The 12686-nt window shown below is 39.4% G+C and overlaps 1 protein-coding gene across 1 annotated transcript in view; it reads right to left on the bottom strand.

The window, feature by feature from the left end:
- C2CD3 (C2 domain containing 3 centriole elongation regulator) overlaps positions 1-12686 on the bottom strand; it is a 147454-nt gene that overhangs the window by 83657 nt on the left and 51111 nt on the right. Inside the window, 6 exon segments of the mRNA XM_030331170.1 lie at positions 1323-1569; positions 3353-3381; positions 3384-3474; positions 3476-3504; positions 6168-6662; positions 11012-11134. Coding sequence (XP_030187030.1) covers positions 1323-1569; positions 3353-3381; positions 3384-3474; positions 3476-3504; positions 6168-6662; positions 11012-11134 — 1014 coding nt within the window.

Raw genomic sequence — 12686 nt, 5'->3', positions numbered from 1 at the left:
CTATTGGTAGACACTATTATCTAATAGAAACAGTAAAGAAAAGTTTGGAGTTCATAACATACAAATAAACAATAACCTACTCATAGACATTTTCCTAATAGTTCTTTCTCTGTCATAGACATCACATTTGTCATTCAGATTCAGATTAGAAAATATAACATACTTAAATCATGTGGAAACTGAGATTTGGCTATGCTAGTAAAGACACCAAAGGTAAGATAACAGTAGGACATGACACAGTAGAATGAAGACTGGACTTTGAGTCAGAAGGCCTGTGTCTGAACAGTGATTTTCTCATTCTTAGCTATGTGACCCTGGACAAGTAACATAACCTCTTTGATTCTGTTTCATCACTTAAAAAGAGAATGACAATGACTCACCTCATATAGTGTTAGGGAAATAAACATGAAAAAGTGTATCAATGTGCTTTCTCAATTGTCCAACACTGTACAAATTATTTTTAAGAATTTACTGGTAGAAAAGCAAGGAAATTCACTACAACTTTCCAACTGGATTTGGCTGAGAAACAGAGTAAGATTTGCTGGCTTGCATTTGGAATCATTCTCAACCTTCTGCCCCCATTTCCCCCCTCTTGATTATCTTTAAAAAAAATTTTTTTTTAATGTTTATTTATTTTTGAGAGAGACAGAGACAGAATGCGAGCGGGTTAGGGGTAGAGAGAGAGGGAGACACAGAATCTGAAGCAGGCTCCAAGGCTCCGAGCTGTCAGTACAGAGCCCGATGCGGGGCTTGAACTCACGAGCTGTGAGATCATGACCTGAGCCGAAGTCGGATGCTCAACCGACTGAGCCACCCAGGCACCCCTGATTATCTTTTTTTTTAATTAAGACTTTTTAAATGCAGTTTTACATTCACCCCGATTTTTTAAAAGGCAATTAATTAACCGTTAGTGAATTAGAGGATTAAGAGGTGGCTGTCCAATTAGAGTTTCTTTATAGATTCAAAAGGCTCAGAGGAACACAGATATACATATAAATCATAAAAAATAAATAATTCCTTCAATCTACAGCAAGTATTAGGGTGCAAATATGTTTCTTTTCACTAATGAAATAATGATCTGGGGCAATGGTTTCACTAAAACATGCAAGATAAAATGAGATTATGGAACTTAAAATTTGCCAAAACAATAGATCTCGTGCTCTCACCACACACACCAAAAGGTAACAAGGTGAAGTGACTGATAACGTTAATTGGCTTCATTATGGTAACCATTTCATAGTGTTACATATATCAAAACATCATGTTGTGTACCTTAAAATGAGATTATGGTTTTTATAAATAATCAAGTGGTTAGTGACTACCATAGTAACAGATGCTATAGACGGCTGGTCCAGAAAATGGGCTGGCCTAGGGCTGAAGGGTGGAAGTGTTCCTTCTTCATTCTTTAATCTTTGTAGTGCCATTATCTGATCTGAAGAACCCATGGCTAAAAAGACGCGAAGACTCCCATTTTGGTGGCCTGAGAACACATCAATCACAGGCATGTAGCTGTCAACAGCAACAACTGGGTACTGAGCATCAAGCAGCAGGCGAGAGATTTTGGGATCTCTAGAGGGAGAGAAAGTATGAATGAGCAAATAATAACCATCAATCATGTCTCAGTGTTGCTGCTGCATTTCCTACTTGGCTTATTTTCTCAGTTTGTTAAAAATGGGTCTACAGCTAGAAAAGTAATAGTGATCTGAAAAAACATCATTCTACCATAACTCATCAAATAAAAATTCCCAGGCAGATAAGTTCTAACGTAGCAATCTGAAAGCAGGGAATGTGTCTGATTTATCTCTGTTATCATCATGACCCCAAGCCCAGCATCTGGGACTGAGAACTATCCCAGTACAAGCTTATTGAATTGCATTATTTTACAGTGTGGTCAACTTGAAAAAGTATGGACTTTGGTGTCTGGAAGATAAGACTTGGATAATATTACCAATAACATCTTCCATCTATAATCCTTCTAACACTGCAAAGGTTGATATTATCCACTATTAACAGATTAAAAAAGTCCAAATGCTCATCAGACCATGCTAAATCTTAGCTCTGCCACTTAGTTGTTGGATGACTCTAAGTAATCAACTTAACACTTCTAAGTCTGTTTCGTCTTCTGTAAAATGTAGGTAATAAAACTTCCTCAAAGGGCAGTTAGGACTAAGTTGAGGAAACAAATATAAAATACCAACTACAATACTTAGTACACAATAAGTGCTAAGTACCTGGTAGCTATGATTATTTTATGCTCTGTCAGCAAGAATGGGTCTAATGAATGAGGAAGGGAAGGAAATACCAGACTACACTAATATCACAAGCAAAAAAAGGGGAAAAAGCCAAAGCCTACAGCTGACAGTGGCATGATTCTAGTAGCACTCCTTAGCCTGACCATGCTCTCCAGTGCTACCATCATAAGTATTTCACTGTTCACAGAAGGCTTACCCATTTATTTTCTCACTGGATTGTCACAATTGTGCCACAAGGGAGACAGGGGGTCTATCATCACCCTCATTTTACAGATGATGAAAACAAAGCCAGAGAGGTTGATTTTTCCAAGTCAAAGGACAAGCTTCCTCATTTGTAAAAAGGGGATAATGATAATACTTCCTGGGTTATAGGAAGGCTCACATGAAACAGTGCACACTAAAGTGTTCTCTGTAAAATGTAAAACACAACATTTAAAACACAGCACCATGAGAAAGCTCTTAGGAAAGCAGTGCTAAAAATAATTAAAATCAGTACCTTGAACCAAAACAAAAAATTAACAGTCTGTAGTGAGGACAGAAATAACCTCCAGATAATCAATACCCTACTGAGTGATAAGTGAGGTACAGTGATCAAATCTGTAGGTCCAAAAGACATACTCAGTAGAGAAATCATGCAGATAGCTGATGGGAATAATCATCATGTTTTTGTGACAGAGATAACCATTAATTTTGTGAGGGTGATAACCTTTGGTAGTAGAGCTTCTTGGTGAAGCAGTAGACACTCTCTGGGTTCTAAGCCTGGTTCTACTACTTACAATATATATAACAAGTTATTTAAATCCTCTGTGCTCTGTTAACTCATCTGTAAAATAGGGGAAATAAAAAGTTACCTGCCTTAGAAAACTGTTGTGAGGATTAAATGACTTGATGTATGAAAGGTTTCTTAGCATAGGGTCTGAAACATGGTAAGCAGTATCTGTGAAACTGTTTTAACATAGAAAGAGCAGCCACTGTGGTGACACTGAGAAAAGTCCTCCAAGGTATTATGGGCTAGTCATGTTTGCAAAACCCAAAGATTCCTCTTCAGTCCAAACAAAGTTAAGATGTAAAGTAAAGAATACTCCAAAAGATCCTATTACTTGAATGACACGTAAAACTGATGGAGGGGGGGAGTTTCACCAGCCCGAGCAACATGTCCTGTCCTGGGCTCTGCACCTTGTTCCAAGTTTCAATTACCATCACATTGTTCTTCAGCCTTCCAGGTATTGGAAGACAGAGAGACAGGAATCACCTGGGAGAGGACAATCAAAAAACAACAACAAAAACCACACCTGAGAAAAAGGATCAATTTATACTTCTATTCAACAGTACGAACTGAAAGCCATGCACAGTGCTAGGAACTGGAAGACATTAAATAAAACCCCTCTGTATTCTCAAGAGAAGCTTAGTTGGTGTAAGAGACCAATTAAGGCCAATACAAATGGTAATAGTTCTCTGTAGCAAAGGTCATATAGATGGGGCTTTGAGGACCCAGACATATCAATGACTGCGCCTGCCTGCCTCATCCAAGCCTTTCCAAGGCCAAAATGACCTATTTGTAAATCCCTGCGGAAAGACAGATGTTTCTGAAAGAAAGATGGCTACTGAGTAGACAGGGTTGAGCAACCTAATCAAGGGCAGCCAGCCCACTGGTTGGATGCAATGGCCTAATGCAAAAAGCTCTGCCCAATCTTCTGTCATGGTAAATAACAAGTCAACTGTTCATTTGGATTTCCAATGTAAAATTATTGAGAACTGGCCAGCCAGTTGGTAGATGAAAGAGAAAGAAAAGTCACGAAGAGAAGCAGAGACCTACAGCCAAGAGCGAGTCTGTTTCCTTAACGGCAGAATGAAGGGCCCACCAATTTGAAGTGACCTAAGCTGCAGTATAACTGCATCAGCAGAGAAGAGATAAGCCCCATGATGAAATCAATAGAACATGAAAGGAAAAAGGGTGAAATCAGAAATTAGGTAAGGCAAGATGACAGGAAGACACCAGAAGAGCAGAGATCCTGAGCAGACCTACTTTTGTATCCATCTAAAAAACTCCAATTACATAAGGTACCTGAGCACATTTCTGTTCTGTGAAACTAAAAAAACTAAAACATAGCTACCTAACCTACAAAGGAGAGATTTCAGAGAAAGCTGCTGGCAGAAAGTAACACTAAATTCTTAGGGATAAGCAGAATAAAGTTAACTTGTCTAAAAAGCTCTACCTAATAGGAGTCATGAAGGGTGAGAAGGAAATGTAAGGCAGAGGAAAAGCACACGAAAGACACAGAGGTAGGGAGAAAGAAACATTTAGGAAACTGCAAGTAGCTGAGCATAGCTGGACTATCTAGTGTGAAGGGAAGAGTGACAGGAGTAGAGACTGGAGAAGTACAGTCAGGCAGTTGTTAAATGGGCTTATAGTCCAAACTAAACATCTTACCTACTCTGAAGGCTATGGGGAATTACTGAAAAGTCTAAACCAGGGGAATAAAATACTCAGGTTAATATTTTAGAAAGATCATTCCTATTGGTACAAAAAGGAATGGACATGGAGAGACCAGAAACAGAAACAGACTGAAGGCTATCTGGAATGAGAAAGAGGGCCTGAATGAAAGCAGTAGCAGTCGGGTTGAGTGGGAGGATTTCGTCTGGAGAATGAAGTTTGCAGCATCTATTGGATTTGGTGAATAATTATGTAATAAAGAATCAAGGATACCTTTCAGGTTCTGCTCGGGTTTCTGAGTAGATTACAATATGAATTAGGGCAGATAGGAGGAGGAGGAACAGATCTGGAAGGAATAATAAATTCAGATTCAGACACATTTGAATTCCTTCTTTCATTTACATATCTTTACTGAATACCTATGATATGCCAGGCCGTGCATTAGGTGCCAAGTGTAAAGTGCTTTTGAGACATTTGGGGATGATGACCAGCAGTTACATAGAGAGATCAGAAACCTGAGGGAATGTCTGGCCTACATGGAAGTATAGATTTGGAAGTTATCTTCATAAAAATAATAGATGAAGCTATGGGAGTGGAAGGAGTGACCATGGGAAAAGCGGGTTGGTTTGGAACAGTGCCAAGAATAAAAGTAATGCAGAGGAGTACCAGTAATTAAAGGTAAAAGAAAGGGAGAAAGAAGTGCTGGGGCCACCACTCGTTTCCTAGTTTTCCTGCTGTCCCAAAGACCAAAAAAGAGCTGTTGTTGATTCAGGAAGAAAATAAGAGAGTGGAGTTACAAAAATCAAGAAAGGAAACTATTTTTTTTTTTTTAAAGTTTGTTTATTTTGACAGAGCAAGAGAGGAGAACATAAGCTGGGCAAGGACAGAGAGAGGGGGGTGGAGAGAGAGAGTCCCAAGCAGGCTCTGCACTGTCACCACAGAGCCCAATATAGGGCTCAACCTCATAAACTGTGAGATCATGAACTGAGCAAAATCAAGAGTCAGACATTTAACCAACTGAGCTGCCTAGGCTCCCCAAAACAGGAAATAATTTAAGCAATAGCATCAAATTCTACAGAGAAATCAAGCCAGATAAGTATTAAAACAAGTAGAGGAATAAATTAGAGAAAAATTAAAAAAACAAAAGCTTGGAGATACAGAAAAGAAAGGGGAAAGTTTAGTTCTAGAGGAAGGATAAAGGAATAGAATTCAGAACTCAGGCAAAAGAAACAGTGGGAAACCACAACAATTGAGACAGAAGAAAATGAAGCCACAAAAAGTTTTAAAATGTTGATAGTGTCTTTTCCTCTTCCCATCCCATAGTGGGAATGGATCTGCACACCAGCTAATTACAAAGGTCTCTCCCAGTCTGAACATTCTAGGTTTCCTTTATAATGGAATTATGATTTGGGAAACATACTTGTCTCCCACCTCCATATAGCCCTAATAGATATAGAAGGTTAAGATATGTACAGAGTTACCTGAGAAAAGTTGAAGACTGGTTGTGTTGTGCCCCATGCGATGATAGATCTGGTGACTTCCTCTGTGCTGAAAAGTTTGCAATTTAAATACACATTGCATGGCGGAGGTTTGTCAGATTCTCCAGTAATGAAATCTTTCCCATCGGCCACCATCAACAGCACATGCAACAGCAAAGCACTCTCTTTTGTTGACCCATCTGTCTGATTTGCTAAATTGTGAGAGGCTGGCACAGCCATGAAGGTTGAAGGATTTGGCACAACAGGGCTTGGTGACTTTGGGTTGGAGAGTATCAAATTCTGTACTTTCTTTGCAACTTCTTTGTGAATTTGATTTAGGTTCTCTGGATTTTTAGTACAGGTAACATGTTGACCAGGTTCTGATAATGTCTTATCTGGACTTGTAAGAGTACAAAGTGGGCCATGTTGGGTGCTGTTATGTAATTTAGTATTCACACAAGTGAAATCCTTGTTATGTAAAACAAGCTCCACAGTTACCTATAAAAACAAAAGGAAGAGACTTAATGGGCCTTCCGAAATCAGAATCAGAATTTTGGAGCTAGAGGCAAATCAGATTATTAGAAAGTAATTAACTCATTCTCAAATACCATAATAGTAGGAACACTAACAGTCTGTATACATTACCTTATCAGGATTAAGAAAAGCTAGACAGATGATTTGTCAACAATATAAGCTGAACCTAGAACATCATCTTGTCCAGAAAATAAGGATGTGCTCAGAAAAGGATGCAGACATATCAAAAGAACACAGAATTCAGTCAAAGGAGCTCACATGGGCCAAATCTGGGACAATTTGAGCATCAAAAAGAACAATAATAGTATGGACAGTAACACTGAATAATGTGAGGTCTATACCGATATAAACAAACATGGGAGAAGGGACAACTCTTCTGTATAGAATGCAATTAGTAAATACATAAGGAATGGAGGAGTTAGAAAATCATCATCTTACAATCGTTATAGTAATAAGTGATTCAGGTAAACCACAGTGGAAGACATTCTACACATAAAAGGTCTCACTTAAAAAAAATCAAAGTACTGAAAGACAAAGAAAGGTTGCAAAACTGTTCGAGACCTAAAGGAGATTAGAGAGACACGGACAATGTAATGGATAATCCTGGAATGGAAAAAAAAAATTCTTTATATGGAAGTATTGGCACAATTAGTGAAACTTGCATATGGACTACAGACATTATCAATGTTAACTCTATTTTTATAATTGTACAGTTGTTTTGTATAATGTTCTTGTTCTTAGGAATATAAGAATTTAGGGGGGAAAGAGGCATGATGTCTATAACATATTCTCAAATACTTCAGAACAAAAATTGTGTGTGGGTGTGGGGGAGAGTGCATAGGGGAGACAAAGAAAGACAGGAAGTAAAGGGAGAGACAGGAGGTAGATAATTATAAAGCAAATGTGACAAATGTTAGTAATTGGGGAGTCTAGGTAAAGGGTATGTGAATTCTTTGTTCTATATTTGCAATTTTTTCTCTAAGTTTGAAGTTATTAGGGATAAAGGGGACTTGCTGTTCCCTTTATTTAAAATCCACAGCAAAGTTATTTCACTCTATTGAATACGGACAGCAATCTATCTACAACAGTACTTCTCTCAACAGAACCAGGACAGAAACAATTCTAGTCCATCAGTTCTATTAATTCCTCTTTTCTGGTTTTAACCTTGCAGTCCAGAATGATGAGGCAAACAGAAAATAAAATTTTGATAGGGGAAGAGTATGTGATATTAATTTTTTGCAATGACAATCCCACAAGTCCTTAAAACTAACTGTATTATTATCAAGAAGACCAGGAAGGAGGCAGAGAGGGCTTTCAAGAGGAGGCAGCAGCGTGAAAATCAAGATTAAAAGCATGGAGGTATGAACCATCATGATACCTTACTAATTCTTTACATAGTTTGATATGGCTACTGGTAAGGAAGCTGCAAGTGGTATGTTAGGGCCACATAGTGAGCCCTGTATTTATCTTTTGGATAATGGAGAGCCATGGAAATGACATGGTATGGCTGTGATAATTAAAAAAAGATGGTTTTTTTTTTTTTTAATTTTTTTTTTTCAACGTTTTTATTTATTTTGGGACAGAGAGAGACAGAGCATGAACGGGGGAGGGGCAGAGAGAGAGAGGGAGACACAGAATCGGAAACAGGTTCCAGGCTCTGAGCCATCAGCCCAGAGCCTGATGCGGGGCTCGAACTCACGGACCGCGAGATCGTGACCTGGCTGAAGTCGGACGCTTAACCGACTGCGCCACCCAGGCGCCCCAAAGATGTTTTTTTATAAAAAAAATTTTTTTTAAATTTTCTGAGAGACAGGGTGAGACAGAGCATGAGCAGGGGAGGGGAAGAAAGAGGGGGAGACCAGAATCTAAAGCAGGCTCTAGGCTCTCAGCTGTCAACACAGAACCTGACGTGGGTCTTGAACTCACTAACCATGAGATCATGACCTGAACTGAAGTCAGAAGCTAACTGACTGAGCCATCCAGGTGCCCCTGGCTGTGATTTTAAAGCTCACCAGGACAATAAGACAAAGCCATACTGAAGCTACACATTCAAATTCTGCTACCTAAGAAATCCTGCAGCTTCTTAATACAAGGAAAGAACCCTCTCTCCAATGAATTATATATCAGAATTCATTCCACCAGGCCACAAACTCAGTCACTTCTCTCCTTGTTCCCTGTCACTACTCTAGTCCAAGCCATCAATTATCTCTTTCCTGGACTAATTCAACAGTCTCCCTATTTTTCTTCTTGCCCCCCACAATCTATTGTCCACAGTTATCTTTTAAAAATGTAAATCAGGGGCACCTGGGTGGTTCAGTCGGTTAAGCTTCCGACTTCAGCTCAGGTCATGATTTCACGGTTTGTGGGTTTGAGCCCCACATCAGGCTCTGTGCTGACAGCAAGGAGCCTGCTTGAGATTCTCTCCCTCTCTCTCTGCCCCTCCCTGACTCACACTCTCTCAAAATAAATAAACTTAAAAAAAAGTCAATCAGATGTTTTTCTCATACTTCAAAGTCCTTTCGTGGCTCTTACGATAAAATCTACACTCTTTATGCTGACCTACAAAACTCTGAATGATATGGCTACTGAGTGCCTGTCCAATCTTACTCTCTACCATTCTCCTTCTTGGCTCACTATTATATGGCAACATTCTTGCTTTACGGCCTTTGCCTGTGTTATTCCCTTTCTCTGGAATGATCTTTCCTCTGCTTTTTACTTGGTGGCCTCTTCTCCTTCTTCATATCTTACCTAAAATGTTACTTTCTTAGAGAGACCTTCTCTGACCACCATTGTCTATTTCCTCCCAGGTATTCACTATTATATCATACTGTTTATTTTCTTCACAGTAATCTGCTGCCCTATTTTTTTTTCAACATATGAAATTTATTGTCAAATGGGTTTCCATACAACACCCAGCGCTCATCCCAAAAGGTGCCCTCCTCAATACACATTACCCACCCTCCCAGCCCCATCAACCCTCAGTTTGTTCTCAGTTTTTAAGAGTCTCTTATGCTTTGGCTCTCTCCCACTCTAACCTCTTTTTCTTTTTCCTTCCCCTCCCCCATGGGTTTCTGTTAGTTTCTCAGGATCCACATAAGAGTGAAAACATATGGTATCTGTCTTTCGCTGTATGGCTTATTTCATTAGCATCACACTCTCCGTTCCATCCATGTGCTACAAAGGGCCATATTTCATTCTTTCTCATTGCCACGTAGTACTCCATTGTGTATATACACCACAATTTCTTTATCCATTCAATCAGTTGATGGACATTAGGCTCTTTCCATAATTTGGCTATTGTGGAGAGTGTTGCTATAAACATTGGGGTACAAGTGCCCCTATGCAGCAGTACTCCTGTATCCCTTGGGTAAATTCCTAGCAGTGCTATTGCTGGGTCATAGGGTAGGTCTATTTTTAATTTTTTGAGGAACCTCCACACTGTTTTCCAGAGTGGCTGCACCAATTGGCATTCCCACCAACAGTGCAAGAGGGTTCCTGTTTCTCCACATCCTCGCCAGCATCTACAGTCTCCTGATTTGTTCATTTTGGCCACTCTGACTGGCGTCAGGTGATATCTGAGTGTGGCTTTGATTTGTATTTCCCTGATGAGGAGCGACGTTGAGCATCTTTTTCATGTGCCTGTTGGCCATCCGGATGTCTTCTTTAGAGAAGTGGTCTATTCATGTTTTCTGCCCATTTCTTCGCTGGATTATTTGTTTTTCGGGTGTGGAGTTTGGTGAGCTCTTTATAGATTTTGGATACTAGCCCTTTGTCCGATATGTCATTTGCAAATATCTTTTCCCATTCCGTTGGTTGCCTTTTATTTTTGTTGGTTGTTTCCTTTGCTGTGCAGAAGCTTTTTATCTTCATAAGGTTCCAGTAGTTCATTTTTGCTTTTAATTCCCTTGCCTTTGGGGATGTGTCAAGTAAAAATTGCTGTGGCTGAGGTCAGAGAGGTCTTTCCTGCTTTCCCTCCTCTAGGGTTTTGATGGTTTTCCTGTCTCACATTCAGGTCCTTTATCCATTTTGAGTTCATTTTTGTGAATGGTGTGAGAAAGTGGTCTAGTTTCAATCTTCTGCATGTTGCTGTCCAGTTCTCCCAGCACTATTTGTTAAAAGACTGTCTTTTTTTCCATTGGATGGTTCTTTCCTGCTTTGTCAAAAATTAGTTGGCCATACGTTTGTGGGTCTACTTCTGGTCTGGTGCCCTAGTTTTAACAGAAGTGCAAGAGGAGAGCCCGGATTTCTTATTCATGCTAGCCAGTGATGGATGCTCTGTAAATACCTGACTACCTGAATGTATATCTATGTACCTTAAGGGGGCCAAGTGGAGTCTGACCATTTTCCTGTCGCACTGGAAGCTGGTTACTGAAAGAAAGCAACTCAGACTGAATGACACTTCGTAAAGGCATTGATGCAGATCCAATGACTTCTGGCTGAGAGAAGGAAAGAAAAAAATTCAGGTTAACTAAAGACAAGCCACGGGAGATTTTAACTGAAGTGACAACATAGGACAGCTTAGAAGAGAACCCATGCTTTATGAAGTAAATAGCTTAACTATTTGGCGAAGGCAACTTTAAGTGGGAATCTATATTCTGTCATATTTTGGTCCCCATTCTGGGTTTTATTACTTCTCCCTGGAAGATTATAGAGAGTTTCATAAGTCACCAAGAGTTTGGAAGATTATTTTTTTTTTAAGAGTTAATGCTTTACAAAAAGTTTTCAACTTCACTAATAAAAATAAAAAATAAAATTTAGATGATACAATTTTTGCCATTAAGCTAGTAAAATTACAAAACTTAATATATCTCATGCTATCAAGGTTATGGAAAAACAGAGGCTAGTCGATGTGTGAAGCTGGGAATACAAACTGGCAACATACTTCTGGACTGCAAATTTGGCAATAAAAATATTCACTCTTTTTTTTTTAAAGTTTATTTATTTACTTATTCTGGGGGGAGGGAGGAGCAGAGAGAGAGGGAGAGAGAGAACCCCCAAGCAGGCTCTGCACTGTCAGCTCAGAGACTATGTGGGGGCTCAATCTCATGAACTGGGAGATCGTGACCTGAGCCAAAATCAAAAGTCAGACATGCTCAACCGACTGAACCACTCAGGTGCCCCTTAAATATTTACTCTTTTGGGGTGCCTGGGTGGCTAAGTCAGTTAAGTGTCTGACTTCAGCTCAGGTCATGATCTCACGGTTCGTGGGTTCAAGCCCCACATCAGGCTCTGTGGTGACAGCTCACAGCCCAGGGCCTGTTTCAGATTCTGTGTCTCCCTCTCTCTCTGCCCCTCCCCCACTCACTCTCTGTCTCCCTCTGTCTCAAAAATAAGCATTAAAAAAAAAAATTAAAAAATATTCTCTTTAGCTTAGTAATTGCTTCTGGGAATTTATACTAAAGAAATAAGAAACACATAAAAAACTTACACACAAATATATCTTAAATATTTAAATGTCTTAAAAATTAACAATTAGAACTAGAGGTCCAATAATCAGGAATTATTAATTATAGACCATACTGCTACAATGCAATAATATGTAGCCATTAAAATGATGTTTACAGGGGTGCCTGGGTGGCGCAGTCGGTTAAGCGTCCGACTTCAGCCAGGTCACGATCTCGCAGTCCGGGAGTTCGAGCCCCGCGTCAGGCTCTGGGCTGATGGCTCAGAGCCTGGAGCCTGTTTCCGATTCTGTGTCTCCCTCTCTCTCTGGCCCCCCCCCGTTCATGCTCTGTCTCTCTCTGTCCCAAAATAAATAAACGTTGAAAAAAATAAATAAATAAAAAAAAAAATAAAATGATGTTTACAAAAAGTCTGAAATAATATGACCAATATCTGTTTTGATGTTTGGTAAAATAGGGTATTAAGTTATATATAGTAAATCTTCAAATATTTATAAAGATAATGTTAAACTTTTTAAAAAGTAGGATAAACGCTGTATACAAAGTTATCCTAATACTGCCAAAGATTTACACATGTATTGTATTC

The sequence above is a fragment of the Lynx canadensis genome, chromosome D1 (assembly GCF_007474595.2).
Source record: "Lynx canadensis isolate LIC74 chromosome D1, mLynCan4.pri.v2, whole genome shotgun sequence".
Taxonomy (NCBI): Eukaryota; Metazoa; Chordata; class Mammalia; order Carnivora; family Felidae; genus Lynx; species Lynx canadensis.
The sequence above is the reverse complement of the archived record's forward strand: the minus strand, read 5'-3'. Positions and strand labels throughout refer to the sequence as shown.